At 43.1% G+C, this 22,492-nt stretch overlaps 1 protein-coding gene across 1 annotated transcript in view; it reads right to left on the bottom strand.

The window, feature by feature from the left end:
• Positions 1–17,045, bottom strand: part of jp (junctophilin) — a 290,663-nt gene extending 273,618 nt beyond the window's left edge. The window contains exon 1 of the mRNA XM_071593616.1: positions 15,320–17,045. Within this exon, the coding sequence (XP_071449717.1) occupies positions 15,320–15,645 (326 nt within the window). The 5' untranslated portion in view covers positions 15,646–17,045. The remainder of the gene's footprint in view (positions 1–15,319) is intronic.
• Positions 17,046–22,492: the final 5,447 nt, after the last annotated feature.

Here is a 22,492-nt window from a genome sequence, read left to right as displayed (position 1 = left end):
AAAATCTCCAATGTGAATGAGGTCTTGAAGGCAACTTGAAAACTTTCAAAGGCTGTCAGTGAGTTGGTGTTTGAACGCCTCGAACATTTTTTCATCGTACTTGAGATATTGGGGAAGTTAGGGGGACAAATTGTGATTGCTGCGGTTAAAATATCGTTAATCATTCTCTTGCTGAGCTTTTCAACGAGTAGTTCCTCCACATTTCGCCATATGTTCTTAAAGACTTGTGAGCAGCTGCGGATCTCAAAATGTTGATAAACAGCGAACAATTTATCAAAAGTGGAACAGCATCTAGTTCAAGAACATATGCTCAACAATTTGGGAATTATTGTGGAAAAATGCTCAAGTTCTTGGGGCTCTTCTGATGGGAGTTACCGAAGATTATATGCTATTTGAAACCTTAAATTAGCATATTAATATACTCGCGGCTGTTCTATTCACTTTGTTTCTAGAATCTCAAGTAATCTGCAGTATAACATTTACATTAATATTTCAAATATTTTTTTCAACAATTTTTAGAAAGTTCAACAAATGCGCAAATAAATATAATGTGATAGTCTCATATTTTGAAAAACTTGAATTACGAGGGTAGGCTGAAAAGTAATGCACACATGCTTGTAGAGGGTGAACAAAAACAAATAGCAAGATCAAGCGAAAATTTCATTAAAGTACAACTCTTAAGTTTCAAAGCCATATATTTATTTTTGATACAGTCACCGTTAAGGCTAACACATTTCTCCTAACGTGTAACAAGTTTTTTCATCTCGTCACTGAAAACCCCTTCCGACTTTTCTCGAATCCAGGACTTGACAGCTGCCTTCACCTCATCATCCGAGGTGTAATGATTACCTATGAAAATCTCTTTGGTTGAGGAAAAAAATAAAAGTCGCAAGGTGCAATATCGGGGGAATAAGGAGGTTCAAATTTCGGGTTTCGCAGAGCCTCTCCAGTTGCGCGCGAGGTGTGTGGGCGGGCGTTGTCAGGTCGCAAGATTATTGGCGCCATGCTGCCTTTAACGCGACAAACTCGACGTTGGAAGTGTTTTAAAGTCTCTATATACTGAGGAGAATTAACCATTGCCCCTCTTTCCAGAAAACCTGTCACAGATACTCGGTGAGCATCAAAAAACATAGTCAAAAGAAGTTTCATCAACAAATATGGCTTTTCCAGGCTCGCAACCACGAAATTTTACTACCCATCGATTTACAGGAGACCTATCAGTAGCATCGTCACCATGAGCAACCTTTAAACGACGATGAATCTCAGTAGGAGTCACTTTTTCAGCTATTAAAAATCCGATAACAGCACGCTGTTTAACTCGCGTTGACATATCACTAGAACACGTGTCTATACTTCCACTTCTCGAAATACATTAGATGAATGAAACGACCTCAAACCTGCGCATGCATATTGAGGGACAATATTACTTCCACATGCCACCAGGCATATGGAAATAACATTCCTAAGGTCATTTTTTGTGGTCTACAAGCATGTGTGCATTAGTTTTCAGCTTACCCTCGTATTTAATAGAAACTAAAGCTACCAAGATAATCCACGAAATTTCTTATTATGGTTTGACCTAAAGATGTAGATATTAACGAAATAAGCGAGTTCTTACGGAAGGACAACTTGACTACATTCTAGAGAAGCAGAGATTCATTTACTCGTTTAAGACTATGAAAATTATCTTGGAAAAACCAAGATGAACAGTTACCACAACTTAAAGAAGTAGAAAGCCAAATTATGATGTAAAGGTCAAAGAAAACAAGGAATAGAAGATGAAAACCAGACAAATAAAAACAGGAATCCCAGCTCAGACTCGATTGAGACTCCACCGAGATCTCTAAATGTTTCGTAAAGATGCCTATAGGAATATAAGAAGGATAGTAGAACGTAAAATGTGGATTCTGGATACACAGTAATGGTTGAGCTTTTCATGGAGTTCTCTGTTAGCTATTCGCTGCTGTATTCCCAAATAATCTGAAATTATACGTGAACTTTTTCAGACGATTGACATGAAAGCACACGCGTTGAACGTTTTGACCGGATTGATCAACAGAAGAATGGATACTTGAGCGAGGTTTTTTTTTACAGAAGACTGAATTTCAAGTGTTGAAATACAGAGGCAAAAAAGCGACTATTCTGCCTCGCAGGCTTCTTATTAATAAGGGATTGGAAAAGAACTAATATATTTATCTCACCTCTGGATATGAAGAATGCAATCAATAATATTGACCGAAACAGAATATTCTATTATGAAGGCCACAGGGGTGTCATAATGAAAACAGAGTGCTTGACAGCCTATTCGACATCCATATGTTTGTAATTCCATCTGACCTAATTTAACAAAAATGCAAGAATAGGAGTGAGGGGAAAATGTGCATATTTAACTGTTAAATGGAGTATTTCCTTGGGTAATACAATAAATGGGATCAAAGGAAAAGCGGCATTTTTCATTTGGTACAAATAAAGGAAGGGATGTGAAGACGAAGTTAAACTGATGAAGCTGAGGAACTAATATAATCTAAGGATACGCAATAACTAAACTAAGATATTCAGTAGGAGATAAGATTCTTTAGTTTCTCTTATGTAAGAACTGAAGACAGCATAAGAATAAAATATGCCAACCAAAAGCAAAAATTGGTCATATAACTTCGTAATTTTGGCAGGATAAACAATTCCAAGAAATATTATGGGAAGAATCAACCCCAGCCGTACTCTTACATACTATATACAAATCCAAGAAACGGCGGGAGATGACGCAGCAGTAACTTTTAATGGAGCCATCCGCTAAATGTGCATTTCAATGCAACAATTTCAGAGCGTAAAAATCATTCTCAAGGCGAATGATTTTTAAACTCTGAAATTGTTGCATTGTAGGATAAACAATGTTGGAAAAACATTGACGAATCTATCAGGAAATCGCAAAACAATGCAACTACAAGACGAAATTATTGTTCAAGAAATAAAATCGCAGCAAAAGTCCTGCATTTTAGCTATTATCTACATACGTATAGCAACTATATCTACATACGGCTCGATATTAGAACATGCTTCAGGACGTGCAGATTGAGTGAAGTTTACGTCAAATTGAAATCGAATGGCTATTGATCAGAAAAGATGAGACCAATAATGTATATTACTATATGAATATGGTACAGACCGAATAAAAGGATCGAATAACTAAAGATTAATTCCTAAAAGGAGAGAGCAATAATATTTACACATTAAATCTATGAAAAACACCTAAAACAAGGATCAGTTTGATGAACATATAGCGGTATGAGGCTTCTGGAAGGAACGAAAATGGAAGGAAGTTTGGAGGAAGGAAGGTCCCAGATGAGATAATTACATGGTAATAGTATAAATTTAAACAATAAATGAGATAACTAACAACATTGTATAAATCAGTAAAAATAAAAGCATGAAGCCGACACGTAAACTGAGTTCAAAGCTGCGTCAAGCCAATGCTATGATTGATTACCATTGATGACAGTGATTATTATATTTGTTGAGGTATTTTTATCCCCACGCACCAGAGGAGTGATTTAGGCTACGTAGACTACACGTATCTACAGTATGATAGAAAGTTCCCTTTTACCACTTAAGTGCTAGAACAAAGAAAATGCGGATGTCAAATAACCCTATTTTCACATTTATCGAGCAAGAATTCTGTCATTAAAAGAAGTATTTCTTATATCAACAGGGTTCAATCAGCGATGAAAATTTCTTTAATACGTTTACAATTTTATCACAACATTTTCAAAAATTCAATAGACACAAACAAAAAAAATGATAATTGAAATAGTATTTTTAGCGCTATTACAGCTTTTCAAATAGTTGCATGACGCCGTAGTCGTTTGTTACGATATTTTCGTACAATGCAGGTAATTCGCAATTCGTAAGAGATAACTCGTCTTTGAAGACAAAACTTTTCCTTCTGCAGTTACACTCGTTATCACCAGCCAATGAGACCGAGTAGATAAAACCTTAAACAGAAGTGCTCGGCGTGTTTTTCAAAGACGGCACTCGTCGTCCTCTCCTGTCTGCACTGGTCAGCGCCCCTCGAAGAGAATATCTTGGGAAGAGGGCTTGGTCTATGCACATTGAAGCATTTTCGTCAGCTAATGGCAGTCAATGAGGAAGAGGCGATGTTGGAGGAGTAGGGTTTGGAGGGATTCGAGGAGGATTCCCCAATCGGCAGAGAGCAAGCATAGGCTTAAAAAAGGAGCGTGTTTGGACAAGAATGGGCCTCCCTCTCCTATTTCGTTGCAAGGGCGGAAATATCCGATCCCATCCAGAATTGGACGGCGACGATATGGAAGCGACAACGGAGGGAGTGGGGAGGGAAGGCAGACGGTTGAAGACCGTGAAAATAAGAAAAGAGGGATACTGCGAGAAAGAGGACTTGCATGATGAGCGGAAGTGAAGAAACGGGGCGGAGGAGCAATGAAGGGAGGAGGCGAAGAAGTCGCGCGTGGAGTGTCAAAGGAGACCCAATGCCTCCCCCTAACCCTCTCTCCCTCTTCCTATCGCTGTCCCCGCCCCCTGCCCAATGTCACCCTTCATTTACAGGACTGCATCATTTGTTAACCAAGCATATTGACTCCCTTTAAGCTCTCTGTGTGAATAAACGGAATTGAACACAATTTTAAATGCTACCGAGTTCAAAGCTTTTGCTGTGTCCAGGACGAATGGCAAAGATATAATTTTTCTATTCCTAGGAGCATTATCAGAGTCTCTCACTGTTGAGTTGAACTAGATGATCAATTGAAATTTGTATATTCAGAACAGACTACGTAAGTCTACAAAAACGCGGAAAAATCACGTTTAGAATGTAGTACCATAAAACTTCATTAAAATTAATTTTTATAAATATTGGTTGAAATTTTTGAGAATAAATAATCTGCAATTTATTAAAACTAACTAAAAACTTGCATTTTTGTTTAAAGTTTGCTTACTAGCTGACTCAACTGTGTAAAGTTTCAAGTCAACTTTACTTAGTTGGATATTAGGAACACGCCTTACTACATGCCGAATAGAAACCTTATCTTTTACTCTTAAACTCATATTGACTTTGAACTGGGTATTTTCTTCAATTTGAGTATTGCCTCGAGGCCCTTTCAAATGTTGACTTAGCGGTTCTACTTTCCCTTCATTTCCCTTTCCTCTAGTCACGCCGAAATGCAAAAGTAATTAATCGATTCAGATGATTCCTCATCAACCTTATCAACATTGATGGCAAAACTATGTAACCAAGTCTAACTATTAACCAAGTATAACTATTTCTGATCTTTTCATCGAATTGCCTGAGTAATTACACAATGATTTTATCATAAACCGTATTCAAAGATTTATTTTAATTATTCAATGGTTTCATCGTAACTCATCTTTCCATTTCTTTTATTATGCATTTAATAGTTCGTTAAGCAACACGTTAATACCTAATTAAGAACTTAATATTATATTAATTTGACTTTTTCATTAATTCCTCAACTATTTATTTAGGAACCATCAAAATAACGTGTTATTAGAGTATCTTGCACAAGTTTTATTATTTTGTTTCATTAAAATACTTTTCCGTCACGATCAACCAATTCTCTATTTTATATCTAATAGCACTTGCTGAACTGCTCAACGTGTAAGTTGCTGAGAGCTTAAAAGTATTTCTAAGCTTGTAAATTTGTTATAAATACATTTTCAAGTCTCGTTGTGGATGAACTGAGGTATTTAAATATTTGGTGTCCTTTTTAGCAGCCATAAATAAGTCAATGCAGAGATCCAGAACTTCTCATGCCCATAATGTATTCTTTCTCTTAAATTATTTGCACCAACGTATTGGGGAAGACACCTCGACAGTGAGATGCAATATGAAAATTAAGCTTTCTACACAAGTTTGGAAAGACACCTCATCTTGTCACTGTGAATTTCCGAGGCAGTACCATATGTGGAGAAGTTTCACATCCCAAGGCAACGTTGTTCGTCATTCGTTAGAAAGGAAGGAAGAGTAATATGTCAGTAGCTTGCGGAAAATACACGAACTAATTTTCTCGTGTAAAATGCATAGATGAAGGACATATTCGAAGAAAGAAATCACCTGCAGCTGAGATTCCGTAATTGATATATAATGTTTGGGGTCATGGTTTAACTTGCGATTTTTTCCACCATGACGTACCTGTAGAATAGACAACGCCATATTATTATGTATGCAGATGTGAAATACACTGCAGATATAACCTCTTCAAGCATTCCATAAAAATCCATGTTTACTTTCCATACGTATAAGTTATTCGATATTAAAACATTCGACTGATATTAGGAACTTAATTTCACATTAAAGCCCCTGCAAATGTCTTTGATGGAACATATTGCTGAATTAAATGTAAAAATGAGGTGAATGTGCACGTGATTGCAAGCAGAAATCATCAAGTGACTCCGGTATATGAATTATGGTTATTATGTTCCACCATTTATAGTGCATAAAGATGACTTGAATAAGCCTCTTTATGCTAAGAAAAGAGTTACATGGCTGAAAATATACGTCAATATTTGCGCTCTGCCGCTGCAATTCTAAATCCTCTCTGGCCAAGCTCTCTTCTAAAAATATATTTCAGCTGTAATTTTATAACTATACGAAATATGGACACTAAGGAGTTGCAATAATGCATAATAGCGTATTTCACTCTATTCGGATAATTCTCAAGCCAAAAGAGATCTTTATATTCACTGATTAAGTAGATTTAACTTCAGAGTTAAATCGGAAATGACAGTCGGTGGCAGAGCTACTTATTTCCACTTAAACCTCTCGAGTTTGATTTACTCAAGAATTAAATACGTTCAATAATACAAGAAAAGCTAAATCATCCTGAAATTAGAAGATACGCCATTTATGATGCACCGAAATGGCTTCAATTTCATTTATATTCGTTTAACTCCTTTCCATTCAAAATTAAGATAAAAGGAAAAAAACATAAATTTCACACAATTGAACTCATTTTCCAGCCAACTTTTGTGCCTGGACAACGTGTTAACGTTGCGAAAACAGCTCTTTTCGGAAACTAGATTTAACATTTGCCCAACTTTGGCTTTCATCAAGTTATACCTGCATCCGATTACATAAAAGCAGTCCTTGGAGTAACTTTATTTCCAAGCTATCACTCTTTTTCATAATAATCTACCGTAACGGCTTAATGTTTTCCACTACTAATTTTATGCCAGTGAAAGCATAAGACAGATTCTTCAGCTGCATTTCATTTATAATATTGCGTTTCCTTCTATTTAAACCTGATGGAAACTATCTCGGCTGCATGGAATAACGTCATTTGGCGGAAATCGTGCGGTGTTTTTCGTAAATAGAAAGCAGCCTCCACCGATGTCGCCATTCATTGAGTCATTTGGAAGAGAAATATCCTCCCTCAAAAGATACGCTGAGTTTTCTCCACAATGGATAAATATAAGAACGCCCAAAAATACATCAACCCCTATTTTAGAATCTACATCCACATAGGTACTCCCCCGCAAACTACTAATCACTCTCTTGGCATCATCACCGAACCTTTATAGTAGGTTGAGTTCCACATGAAATCGTCGTGCATCAAAAGGCGCGAATACGAGACTTCTTGTGAGATCTAATTCTCGCTCATAGCAAGCTTTGACAGATTCTTTCTGAATTAACTCGAGCAGCTCAATCTTTCATCTTCGACCTACGCATCAAACTGACGCAGCAAAATACGTAGGTAATTGAGTTTCAAGTTGGAAGAATGAATAACTTTATATTCAGGTTTCATTTGATTGGGAATTGATTAAATACAACACTGCATCATTAGCAAATGGAGCAATAACTGGTGAATAATACCACAGTAATAATTGTAAAAAGAAGAAACATATGCTAAATCAACATTCTTGGATCGTAAAATGTATGCGGAAGTTGGTAGTTAATCACTTTCCCTAATCAATCGTGTCTCCACAATGAGACAGGAAGAAGGAGACAAGATAAGAGGTCACGGAGAAGGAGTAGTGGTAAGGGAAATACAGGTAAGTAAGGCGAGTAAGGAAGTAAGCACGAAAGTAAAGGCAAAATAAAGAAAGGAATACCGGAGAATGTGGAGCAGATGATTTCACATTAGTGAGGTGGATGATAAGACTAAGATAGTCACAGGGGGAGGAATGAGTGTGGGGAGGGGGAGTCGGAAAGAGGGATGGGGCAGGCAAACAGTGAGACAGAGAGAGAGTGTGGAGGTAGAGGAAGGAGGCGGAAGAAGGAGGGAGGGGAGTCGGGGTCGACTAAGTCTTCTTCGGTGGCCAATGGGTCGGTCGGCTGGTGAGCCGGGTGCCCGGATGGTCCATTCGCCGAGAGGGTGGGGGCAAAACGTTGGAGTGGAAAAAAATAAGAGAGTTCCGCCCACCGTCCCAGCTCCCACCTCCCCTCCAGACACGCCTTCCCACGTGGACCCTGCCGAGGGACTGCATCCCCACGGAGCGACGCAATCTCTCGGGAGGTCGAATGCATGCACGATATGTGTGTGTATACATGTACGTGCCCACCCTTCCACGCTCCACTTAAATAAAGAGTGGTGGCCTCTCGCGTGGCCCCCTTCGCTCTCATTTTTTGCGGACGCGAATTTTCCATTCCTCTCCCCCTCGCCTCCTTTCCTCCCCCTTCTTCCCCCCCACTTATGCCCACCCGCCCTCCCTCCAGGAGGAGGACGCAAGGGCCCTTGACATCGAGCGCCGCGGATCCGCGAGGGGAATTGATCCGCGGGTGTGCGGGGGGCATGCCTCGGGTAAGCCCACCGCGGGAGAGGGTATTTTCGGATGGGGCCGTGGGGTGCAGACATTCGGGGGACCTTCGAGAGTCAATTGGATTCCCGGGGTCCTGCTCGTTTATGAGCTATCCCGTGGATTGTGCAAATTGGACAAGTTGAGGCCGAATCCAAAAACACGTGTTAATTGATTTTTCCGCTTTCCTCGAAATGCTCGGGGTCATTTGAAATTTTGAAGACACCCATTATGAAGTAGAAATATTAGGTACTATTTCCCGTAATTTGTAACGGTTACATCCTCTGACATATCAGTTTGTACAAAAAGCTGTTCATTATCTTATTTCCAGGAATTCAAAAACTGCAATGTTTTCTCTGAACAATACACAAAGACGACCAGAGTGAGGGGTCCCCCATTTAAATATCAAAGTATTCTCAAGTTAGCTACTTGACTACTTAAGGACGTATCACACGCTACTATTACATAAACTCGGCTGCACGTGACTTATTTTATTAGTCATTAGGTCTGGGATCTCGTTATTCAATATTTCCATGAAGAAGATACCTACAAGATGTCGTAAAGGGGATCAACCCTTACAAAGCAAACGCAATGCTGCAAATAATTAACACTTTTGGATTGAACGCGCGTAATATTACACCAGACCTAGGCCAACGCGATTCAAATGAAATAATTTTTGTCATTGATCCAAGTCCCTTCGCCTCCCCCTAAAGCCTTATCTCCTCTCCCCCTCTCGTCGCCAACCTCAGGGCGGCTCTACCCCTCCCCCGTGTCAATTATACCCCGACTGGCGTGCGCGCCATCCCCAGCCACGGAGCCGTGTGACACTTGCTCCGAATCCCACCGGCCTCCTCGCGTGTCGTGCCGCTCACCCGTTGCGCGTGCACCAAGGGTACTCACGCCACGTAGATAACCCGATCCTTTCTTCCCACTTCACCACCGAGGGCCACCCCTTCCCCACACACACTGCGTACGTACTACAGATTATTTGGAGGCGATCGTTTATGGAGCACATAAACCTCAAAATTAGGAGTTGGAGAAAAAGATTGTGACCCCTACGCTACCGTCGCCTCCGGTGTTGACGCGTCAGTAAATGCCCCCAAACGAGACAAAACCTTGCACCAATCCAATATTTCCATGCATGTGTGAACGCGGCTTCTTGGCATACTAGTTTATGCCTGTTATATTACCGTCGTATGCTGAATGCATACTTGGTTGCTGCAAGACAAGAGGTTCTCCAGAATTTCAAAGCGTTTTTACCACACAAAATAATGTTTCTTAGCTTGAGAACCTCATTTGGACATTATCATGGTTTTTCATCTTCTTTCACAGAAAGCTCTGAAGAGAGTATCAGTAATATGAAGTTTTAGGTGCGCAGGGAAAATACAACGGCGCTATGCCGAGCAAATAATAACAAGTTATTTACTTAGTGCGATAATAATTTATCCTGCGATTAATGAACATTCATTCAGTATTCATCCTATTCACAAAAAATCATACTTTATTGACAGAAACGAATAGTATGATGCTAAGTGAAAAGGTTTTTTCACAGAAAATTCATTTTGGGTCTGCAAAATTGTCGTTGCAAGGTGAAAGCATAGTCTTGCCAGTTGGTGGTTGATTTTTAATTATTCGTGAATTTTATGTTATAAAAAAGGAATGTTAAACGTAATTATGAAAAACGAAATATGCTGGATATATCGAATTTCGAATTCTTAATTTTAAGTGTCAAATTGTTCTTTATTTTTTATGTTGTTTCATTGTCAAATTTTTCCGAAAAAAAGAGAATTGATAAAATTGAAATCAAATAATATTTAACAAATGAAGTCACACAGCCCTTTCTAGGAGTCTCTTTCTATTTCTTCGTTAAGTTCTCAATAGAGGAGTTATTATACAGGTATATATTATACCCGTATGAGACGACATTGCCGTAAAATTTCAATCTTATTTAAAATCCTCGTTTAAGAACAAAGTTTCTTTCAATCACCATTAAATGAAAAGAAAAATGCGTATCATTTCTTGTTTAATATTCTTGAGAATGGCTAAACAGGCGTATGGAACTAACTTAAAGGTGAATGAATTTGACGAGAATGAATTTGAGAATTTTGAGTTTTAGATATTGATTTCGATTTTTTTTTTGAAAAAACAACAAAATGTTGGCTTTCGCAGTTTATAAATGATTGAGATAAAAGCAGTACCTACTGCTTGTCATACCGGTTAAACAGTATCTCGGGTACCGATATCACTGCAATGTTGAGAGCAATGCACAAGGACATGAACGTCAATGCAGGAGGATTTATCGCGGAATAATTGGTTACGTTGGACCACTATTAGATAAACTTTATTTAAAAAATCACGCTTAATGGTGTCACATAAATTTTCATCGGAAGTAAGTTAATTCTGTCAGTTGTTTTTTCAAGTAATTGGTATGTTTTCATCGTAATTTATGACCAGCGGGTTACACAAAACCACACCAGCCTAGGCTACATCTCCCATCTATTTTCTGGGTAATTTACCGCCACTGCATACATATCGCTTCCTATTCAGCGAATTTTATTTCATGCAGCCTTCCAATGACTTAATGCTTCCAACTTAATCTATAGCGTCACCATTTGAGACAAAATCGACTAAATCCTCGTAATCCAAATCCAAATGCGTACCTCCATTTCCAGCAATGAATGGACAATTGAAGTGAATTCAAAGTGAGGGGATAGAGTAAAGACTTTCAAAACAAGAGGATCAAAAGGTAAGATTAATTGACCGAAAATGAACACATCCTAGCAATACGCCACACCGCGTGATGCTACCTCACGGTTCATGTTTAGGATAGAAGAAGATGAAATCAGCTTTACTTCCGATGACTTTTTGTCTTTCCTTTGATCTCTTCCAATCGGCCATCTTCAGAGCACTCGAAAACTAAATTCCCTCCACGGTACGACCATGTTTTTGTGAATTATACGAAATTAATTTACGAGATACTTTTCCTCTTGCAACTTGCAACTAACTGATATTATTAGGTACTTAACTATATTGTTAGTACGTATATATGTGTACATACACACAAACATATATATAAATATATATATATATATATATATATATATATATATATATATATATACATATACATATGTGTGCATATTTATACGTGTATATTTATACATTTATATATATATATATATATATATATATATATATATATATATATATATATATATATATATATATACATATGTGTGCATATTTATACGTGTATATTTATACATTTATATATATATATATATATATATATATATATATTTATACATTTATCTATATATATATATATATATATATATATATATATATATATATACATGCATGAGGAGAAAACAAATGAGGAAGTACTTGGTATGGTGAGCGAAGAGAGGGGTTTGTTGGGAGAAATCCTATGGAGGCAGGAAAAGTGGATGAAGGGGGTATTGACCGGCAGTGAGATGTTGAAGACTGTAATTGAGGGGAGAATGTTGGGTAAACGAGGAAAGGGAAGGAACAGGATAGGGATGTTGGACGGGATGAAGGGAGGAAGAAAGTACTCAGAGATGAAGAGGGACCTGATGTAGAGTAGGTTGTTGTGTTTTGCTAGGGGTCACAAATTATTTATTTAGGAGCTGTGTCCATCCAAAAACCTACCTTAACCGGTAGATTACCTAATAATAATAATTTACATGCATAAATTAGGGGCAAGGATCTGGCCACCCTATATTAATACATGAACTTAAAATGCTGTTGGGCTTAATATTGGATGAAATCTATCATCACCTACCATGCCGACGTTCAGAAAGAGTACTGTGTTATTTTAATACTCATTATTATATCACACACACATGAATATGTATATATATATATATATATATATATATATATATATATATATATATATATATATATACATAAATATTTATACACACACGTATACATGCATATACGTATATATCGAGTAAGAACAATAGAGCGAATCGAGTGACAGGGACCTAAATTAAAAATGTGCCATTTATAATTGAAGAATTTCAATTCACATGGCTGAAATAATCAGCAAATAACAATCTCTATATTGTTAATAAATACCGATTCCAGTGAAGAAGGTGTAAAACTTGAGGGCAGAGATTTCTAATCAATGAACTAGAACGTGCTTACTAATAAGTATTATATTAAAAGTCGTTTCTAATAAAAAATATGAAAAATTGGACGTTCATGTGTTAATCAAAAATTTTATTCTACCATAAGGTATAAAATATAAAAAATAAAATCAGTTATAGGTACAAAATACATTTCATGTTTGTTTGCGTGACGTTTTTGGATTTACTTGGTTAATTATTCAACATATCATTTAATATCATGGCAACAAATTTTTAGGGAAATTCCTAAATGACATATAAATGCACGAATGTTAATTTGAAAGTTTTAGAGCATAAGGTAGACACAATTAAAGAAGTACAACGTTTTATGAACGCACTTATAATGCATGAGCTGCTCAACATCTATAAAACCTCTGATTTTTGTTTTAATACCATTAAGAATTAAAAGATTTTTTCAAATGCACAATGTTTGTTAAGAAATAAAATGAAACAGGTTGTGTTGGAATGTTTTATGAAAACAAATGTTGGAATTTTTCTTATCCAGGAGTTCCTTAAGTGCATGAATGATTTTATCCTGGTAATACCAACAGTATTTTAAGCCTTCTATTTTTATAAATATCTAAACGCGTATAGTTTCCTCGTAAGATTAACAAAGAATTATTCGTGCTGGTGCAAAATGTCCACCCCTTAGTCAAAAGAAATTGATGGATACCTAAAAAACTTCGATTATGTACAAATTTATGTGTGAATAGTCTCATATCCAATAATGCATGCTCATTTAAATTATTTCTAACAAGTAGCTCGTTGAAACAACTAAACCAAACTATTTTACATTGAATGATTTTTAAAGCATGGATAAGAAATCATAATATCGGTTAGCTAAAGTGCAGAAATTTTTTAAATTTTTTGTATCATATTTTGTAATTTTTGAGTGTGAATATAGTAAAATGTAGTAATCGTAAGTAACCCAAAAATGAATTTTAACAATTTAGACTTCTTAAATATACTGACAGGATCAAAGGTTATCATTAGATAAGGAAAATATCATACGGGTGAATCGTAGATATTCTATATATATATATATATATATATATATATATATATATATATATATATATATATATATATATATATAATTATTTAGCGATCTAAGAATATTCTACTGTAATTTGTTTTAATGTGGAGCTAACAAAAGAGTAAATATCTTTTTAAATGAGGTATATAAATTATTCATACGTTATTTCAACTTTAATTACACCATTGTGTTGGATTAAAATAATGATTTTAAGAACCTAGAACTGAAAAACACGAAGAGATTCAATGGCAAATTAGCTAAATGCTAAACCATAAACTTTTCCACCTACATATATATACCGACGGTAGATATTACTAGCTGTAAAATTAGGAGTTTTAAATCTCATACATTTTAGTCTGGCTTACGAAACTAATAATATCACGTGTGTAAATCGTCTCCCTACCTCAAAATTAATTAAGTCAACCACGAGCCAAAAGATTTCCTAAAGGAGACCGACTAAATATTTTTCCTGAGAGAAGAAAAACAAAGGGAGCGTATCGCTGAAATCATTCCGTGAAATGGCAAATGAAGAGAGGGAGGAGTTCGATACGCCGAATCAATTATGCTAAAGGGAACGGATTCCCAATTCATCCAACGTCTACTGTACAGTAAAGGTTATTCTCTAGCTCAATAACGCTTCGAAATATAAGGTAAGCATTTTCCTGGGAGGTACAAAAAAATTAAATATAATTTTAACCGTAAAAAAACTGAGAATTGACTCTAAACCAGGCTGCTTATTGGGCTGATAGAATCTATTCGGAATCCCCTCCATTCACTGAGACCCTGCCCCATTCACAAAGGACGGGAGGACGTATGTTTCGAACAAGAATCATTCAAATTCCACATTCCCTCACAAGAGGAACGACGACAACGGATAAGGAACGCATGCATAAAAGAGCTGGGCCGATTCTAAACTTCCGAGAAACTCAGAACGAGGTTCGCCGAAGCGAAACATTAATAAACAAAAAATATGGTCCATTTCCCTCGAATCCGCGGATACGTCCATTCCCACACGGTTTATCCAGCTCCAAAAATCCTTTTATACATCGGCCGATGAAAAGGCGGGGCGCATGCGCGAAAGGGCAACCTTTTTACGCGGCCCGAGGGAGAGGGGAGGTTGATGGGCGTGTGGGTGCGTGTGGGCGAGGGGTCGCGTGGTGGGAGGAAGTGGGGAGCGGTAGAGGGGGAATCGCTGACGGGAAAGGGGAGGAATGAAGATGTGTGCGAGTGTGGGTTATAGGCGGGGAGGGGGGGGGTCCGAGGGCTGGAGTGCGATACGAGAGTGGAAAGCGAGGCGGATAGCGAGGAAGATGGGGAGAAGACCGTCTCCACACACCAACACACTCACCTGGGCCACGTGTACACGCCGGACACCTCGAAGCCGTAGTGCCACGACCCCGAGTAGGCCCCTTGTCCCTTGGGCCCCGTGCACACGCCGTGGCCGTGGGCCTTGCCGTCCTCCCAGCCACCACAGTACGTCCCGCCGTCGTCGAAGTCGAATCGGCCGCCGCTGACGCGACCACCGCCGCCACCGGTACCGGCGGCGGCCGACGCCGAGGGCTGTCCGGCTCCCTGCGCCGCCGCCTGACTCGCGTTGACCTGGGGCCCTTGGCCCTGTTGGGGGCCCGCCCCTTGCGAGGGGGTCATGCTCCCGGTTGCCGGGGCGTTCTGCATCTCGATCGTCTTCTGTCCTCTTCGGCTCCCTCCTCGGCCGTCGGGTGTTGAGGCGCCGTGTCCTCTAGGCGAGTTCTCCCGGGAGTGGAGCTCTCCTCGGCCGTCGCACGGTCAAGCTGAGGAGCGAGGGGGGAAGAGGGTGTTTGGAGAGATCCGGAAGGGAAGAGATTGTGGTGGAGATGGACGAGTGAGGCTTCTTCTTCTTCTATCCCGTCGGTTCCTACGGGCGATCTCGAAAAACTTCTCTCGGGGTAGCGAGGAACAGTGGGGTGGGATCACACTCGAATTGATATATATATTTTTTTATCTTTCTCAAATCTTCACCGAACGACACGTTGAAAACGGTTGTAAAAATCCACACAGTCGGTTGATATTTCGAGGTGGAGCGCTTCCCAAAAAACACACACTAAAAATATATATATATATATTTTAATATGATAATGGCACACGTGGTTTCGGAACTGGGGAAACGTTGCGGAAACTGGGTTTCTTCAGTAATCTTCCTCCTTGTTGCTTCCACGGAAGGGTAAATAAAAAAAAACACGAGAGAAATAGATGGAACAATTCCGACACAAGTTTCTTCTTTCCTGAAAAATTTTCCCCCTCGAGTAGAAAAAAAATGATAGGGTTGAGGGCCTTTCCGGTAAAAGGCGTCAAGATGTGCGGTAGTCCGTCTTCGCTTCGTTGTCTCGACCCACCAACATCATCTCTCCTCCTCCGCCTCCTCCTCCTCCTCCGCCTCCGTTCCTTTGTTGGGCAGACTCGCCGTCGGGAGAGGCTTCGTCACTTCCTCGCCCCGCGGCCAGCGGATCTCACTACTCCTCGTCCTCTCTCTATCTCTTTCCCCGGGACGAAAAGGGGGGCGTACCACCGGAGGGGGGAACCTCTCTCTCTCTCCAGAGAGAGAGAGAGAAGAGAGGGGCGGATTGGGGAGAGAGTGGGGGGACGGAAGAGGAGGAGGGCGAGTAGGTGACAGGGGGCTGGCGGGAGAGCGAGCGAGAGAGGGAGAAGGAGAGGAGAAGACGGGAAGAGGAACGGGGGAGCGAACCACCGATCCCCGGTTAAAAATATATATACTTATCACCGCACCGAACCCGTCTCTCCTCCTATCTCGATGCCGCCGCAGGCACCGCCACCACCTCCGCCGCCCCTCCGCCGCCTTGCCTCATTCTAACGCGCGAGAGAGAGAGAGAGGAGCGCGCGGGGAGTCGCTCCGTTTGAAAAACTTCGTCTCTCCCCCTCCCTCCAATCCCACGGGGCGACGTTCCTCCACCTCCTCTCCCGCGATCAAACCTTCCGCTCCCCTTCGCCGACGCACCACCCCACCGTCGTCTGAGCACGGACGCGGCTGGGAATGGGAGCAACTCCGGGACGGCACGTCGCCTCCCTCCCTGAGGCGGTCGGTCCTCCGCCACAGCCGACGTCGCGGCCGCGGACACGCAGTCAGGCGCGTACCCCGCGAGGGCGACCCCGCGCGTGGAGCCGCGGGTGCATGTGTGTGTTTTCGGCGAGAAGGCTCCTTGGCGCACAGTCTTCGCCACTCTTTTTGTCACTTCGCCTTCCTCACCCCTCCCTCACCCTCGCCTCCCCGCCACGCCTTCCCTGACGCTCACTTGTTCTTTTCCCAACGGTCCGTTCCTTTCACGGGGGAGCCTACCACGGGGAAGAGGTTAGCGCCGAGCCGCAGCACGTTCCTGGTGCGTGGGTGAAACGGAAGGGATTTTGTGTGTGTTTGTGTGTTCACACGTTTGTGTCTGTTTATGTGTGTGTGTGGATTTGAATCGGGAATTACCGCTTTAGGGGTGGGTATCCCTTCACTTTTTCGATCGGAGTCCGCGACGAGATACAACAAAATTAAAGTGCGTGTTCCTTCAGCTCGACTCCTCTTCCATCCTGGTTGTCGTCGCGGAGGGGGGTTCGTCGGCGGAAGGGGGTAAAGGGGTAGGAGGGGTCCGAGCGAGAGAAGGCGGGGAGAATACGAGAGAGGTAATGTGAGACGTGAGGGTCGCGGAGTGTGTGAGAGAAGTGTGCGTAAGAGTTGAGTTCCACTCGAGTTTTTATTTTGCTTTTAGTCACGCCCGATCGAGAGGGTGAGACGGACACGAGCAGGGTTCGAGCTTGGAGGGGCAGGAGGGAGAATTCGCGACGAGAAGAGAAGGTATCGTCCCACGATCCCCGTGTACTTCTTTTTTATTCTTTCTGAAAAAATGTATTTGACGGTAGAAATCGGGCGGTTTCCGCGTCTTGAGGAGGCGGGCAGTGAAGACGACGGTGGCGATGGTGGCTGGAGAACTCCGCGTAAAGTTGGAATAGAGAGGTCGAATTACGAACTCTTAAGTCACACGGTCGAATTGGATTTTGTGTGAATCGCACATGGGGCGAACTCCCGAATCTTCGACACTTTCGCAGTGTTTCTGAACCCACTTGCACTCCCTTGTCTCGCCTCACTTTTTCTTTTATTTCGGTCAGTTCTGTTTTGGAATTGTGGGACGGAGAAAATGTGGAGGAAGCCCTCCCGAATCAAATAAATTCGAAAGGGTCGTAAATGCGGAAGAAAATGGGAGACGAATCGAGAATGTGGTCTAATGGGGGAGAGGTGAGATTGCGTTAGATGCCTTTGGGTCGCGCGGGTCACGGAAAACTGTGCCGAAGAAAATAGGCAGAAATGTTTCCATACGTTTCCATTACGCGTGCCGAGGCGACGCTTGTTCGCCACGAAAAGGAGAAGGGAGAGACGACGGAAGGGGACGAGGAAGATACGAGAAAGAATCCAGGGGAGCGGGGGAACGAGAAAGAGAAAAGCAATGGAGAAGAAGCGTGTGTAAAGGAAGGGAATGTGGAGGCGATTGATTATCCTGAGGGGGTTTTGGAGTAAAGGGAGACGTTACACACATAAATAAGTAGCAGGAGAAGGACGGGAAAAGATTAGAAAAAATTGGTTTATATATATATATATATATATATATATTTATATATATTTTCCCCACTCCATCAGTCCGTCCAACTTAATTCCTTCCTATATCCCCCTTCTCAAACACCTCTACACAAACACGCATGCACACCCCTCCCCACCACCCGTACACTCAAAATGAGACCTTTTTTTCTATCTCGGGGAGGGAAAGAGCGTTTTCTCCGCGCCTCTCCACCGGCTTCTCCCTCCTTCACACGAAAGCACGCACCGCAACGCTTTCTCCTACTCCGGCTCGAGTTTTCCTACTCGCACACTCCCCCACACTCCCTCGACGGAGGAGTGCGAGAGAGGAAAAAAGAGGGAGAGAGAGAGAGACGGTCTCCCCACTCCTCCCCCTGCTTCCTCCCTCCTCCTCCGCCTCTTTCCTCCCCCCCACCCTCCGCTCGTATTATTTCGGTATCAGCTGCTTTCTGGCGCTCCCAGAGAAATCCCCTCGGCCTGGCGGCTACTCGTTAGGCGGTGCGGCAGGCAGGCATCGGCGCCTGTGTGCAGAGTGGAGCAGGAGGAGGAGATTGTGGAGGGATGTGGAGGGGATGAGGATGAGAAGGGCTGCGGAGGTGGGGAGGTGGGCGGCGCGGCGGCGGCGGTGGGGCGGAGGAGGTGTTCGTTGTGGAGTGGGGAGGGCAGTCTTCGTCGACGTCGGCGACGGGCAAGAGGTTCCATTACGCGGGTGGAGGGAGGTCGGGTAGGAAGGCTGGGGGCGGGATGGATATTTGGAAAGGGTAGAGGGAGGGGAGAGTAGAAAGGGGATGTCCGGGGAGTTTGAGGGGGAGGAATAACTACCACCCTCCCCCTCTTTTTCTACGCGAGTGGAGGGCCGTTTGTAGGGGAGAGGTGAGTCCACAAGGGGTGGAGGGACCGCGACACACGGTGGGGGAAGTGGGGGCGTTTTGGGTGGAAGGCACAGGGGCAGCCAGCCGATGGTGTCCCCTCGAGGCGAGTTGTGGATGGATGTTCCCGTGAGGAGGTAGGGAGGATTAGGGCATGGAGCGGGGTGTGATCGGTTAAAGAGGTTGGTTTTGGTAAACTTCCTCCGGGATGATGTGGGGGAAGGGAAAATAGGGGGCCGCGGACCCCTTTCCTTCGCTCCCAATTCTTCTCCTCCTTCAGTCGCCTATCCCCTCTCTCTCTCTCTCTCTCGCCCCTCTAAGGGGACCTACGAGGGCGCAAGCGGCGTCCGGGATAGGTGGAAGAAAAATACGAGAGACAACAAGGATGGGGGAAAAAAATTAGCAATCGAATTAATTTCTCTTACTATCCGCCGAGTGGCTATTTTTTCGACGCTGCTTAAAAAGGTCGGTGCTGAGGAAGAAAGAATACGGGAACAGAACGACTGGAGACGGAAGGCGATGATTAACGCCTTGACTTGATAGGAGTTGGTCGGGGTCCAGGTGTTCACGAAGACGGGAGAGTACAATCCGGAGGTGAGAATTTCGGGAAAGGATTAGTCTCTATCTTTTATTCCCTTTGAAAAGAAAGAAGAAGACTGGAAAGGATTCGATCAACTGTTCAAGAGCGACTTTTATTCAATAAAATTGACAAGGGACGGACAGTCAAGTGTTCCCCTTATCGGGGAGTACCCATGAATGGGAGAAAGTTCGTTCCATTCGCACGCCTCTCGGAGAGGGTTGGGAGGGATAGGGAATCGTTCGGGGAAATGGTTTTGGCGGGGAGGGAGGGGGTTATGCTCGAATGGAAATAGCTCTCCTTCGCTCCTCGGTCATCCCCATCGCCCTACCGAAACCCATCCGGCGGTATTTTTTCATCCCGATCAAAGAGGATTAAATTTAATGCTGTCTTTTCTCAACTCACCCGCCCTTCTCCCGACACTTCTCTTCCCCTCCACACCCTGCCCCCCAACCTCCACTCACCCTTCCCCACCACCACTCTCCGACCACCCCCCCTTACACCCACCTCCAACCCCAGCGGCTGCGGCGGCAGATATTTGCTTCGGGGGAATTCCAAAGCCCGCGTGCATTTATTTTGAGAGACCGCGACTGAGTGAGGGAGACGGAGTGGGGGTATGACGGGGAAAGGGGAAGAGAACCCACGTAGAGGTGTGGGGCAGGGGAGGGAAGTTGGAGGGCAAGGAGTGGGGGTCCTTGGGAAGTGGGGGAGGGAAGGGGTTCGGAAGATCCGGGACGCGGAGGGGAAGTCGACGGATGGCGACCGGAGGATCTATTCGACGGACAGAGGATCGGGAAAAATTGACTCGATTCAACGAGGGACACGACCACGGGATGGACCGTCCCAACCGGAATGGTGACGGGGAGAGGTTCTACGGGCCTGGAGGTACGGGGACAGTTTCCCTGGCTCCGGCGTTTACCTCAGTTGGCGATGGAACTCCCAGCTCACACCTATCTCCGCTTCCACCCACGCCTTATCCACCTTCCCTCCGTCCCACCAACCCCTCCCTCCCTGACCTCTGTCCTCACGTCCGGAGGAGGGAAGGTGAGTCTTAGGAAGGGGGTTTGGAGAGTGGGGGCGGCGTCTGCGAGGGTACGGTGGGGGTGGAGGAGGGGAGTTTCGGGAGAGTGGGGAGGACGCGTGTCGCAACACCGAGCCTCTGAGTCGCCGCTCGCAAAATAGAAGAACCAGCTTCGCTCTTTCTCTCCTTCCTCCTCTCTCTCTCTCTCCCACTCCCTCTCTTTTTCCCTCTCTCCCACTCTCTCCTCCAGGAGCTTCCGGAAGACCGACGGCTCTCCTCCCGTTGGCGTCTCCCTTCCCGAGGGAAGGTAGTGACGCGAGGCGGGCTGACGAAATCCCTGACCCCCGACACCCTTTCACGTGCTTTCGTCCTTCAAGGGTTCCGGTAGCACAGCCGTGCCGTCGAAGAATGTTGTCTCCAGATGGGAAAGAGAGAGGAACCTCAGGGCTGGGTGCTTCTGTAGGAAACAGTCAGCTTCGTTAGATGGTCGGAGAACACGAATTCAACGTCCGATGCATTCAAATCGAACGATATCCCAGATTCCTCGGAGGTAATCCAAAAAAAAAGAATTGATATATCTTCCAGAAACACGCGCAAATCCAAAGGGTGCGTTTTCTTCAACTATCGTTCATGATTTAACGGTTTCAATAATAGTTCGGTGTCTATTTTTACTCCTATCTATGTTACTTAAGCTTTTAATATTTATTACTGTGCACATTCCTTCCAAATATTCTCTATCCATTCAACTTCTCTCCCTTAGGGACAATCCCCAGAACATGTGGTCATATTGAAATGCACAACCATGGCCTAATCCGGGTCAACCGGGGAAATGAAATTGTCATTCGACTCGTGAAACGTTCGATGAAAATTATAATACTCCTAGTCCATGAAAACCAGCTGCTGACCAAGAAAGATCGAGTTTTCATCCACCCTTCACCCCCAGATTCCTCCTACACACCTCAACGGATATGCAGCGATCTATAAAGCACTGTGTAGGAGGGTCATGTAGGGGTATCGGACTTCCTAGTCTTCCCCCTTTCCGCGGTTCCGTATTTTGGGGGAATTCCCGGGCGATATGAATAAGTCAGAATGGTGCTATCGATTTCCGCGTTACGTTCCATGAACAACTCGACTCCCTCGTACAGAAATGGGCAACGCCAATGGATTGGTGGCCTATGGATTGGTATCTCCCAAAGTTTCCATAGTGAGTCTTGGGAGTCGATACCGTCGCTATGGTTCACACCGCGGAGCGTGTCCAATCATCGCAGTGGAGAGGGTAGGTACGACCTTTAATAACAGGATGGCCACTGGATTGTAAGGGTAGGTGTGCAGCCATGGAGACGATAGTATTCGAGCAATGTCACTTCACCAACAGTCACATGATGCCGAACGAGTGATCAAAACACACTCCCGTAAGAAGTTAGCGGAATGAAAACAGCCAACCACGC

The sequence above is a fragment of the Hetaerina americana genome, unplaced genomic scaffold, assembly GCF_022747635.1.
Source record: "Hetaerina americana unplaced genomic scaffold, ioHetAmer1.1.p SCAF_1, whole genome shotgun sequence".
Taxonomy (NCBI): domain Eukaryota; kingdom Metazoa; phylum Arthropoda; class Insecta; order Odonata; family Calopterygidae; genus Hetaerina; species Hetaerina americana.
This window is presented reverse-complemented; position numbering and strand designations above follow the sequence as displayed.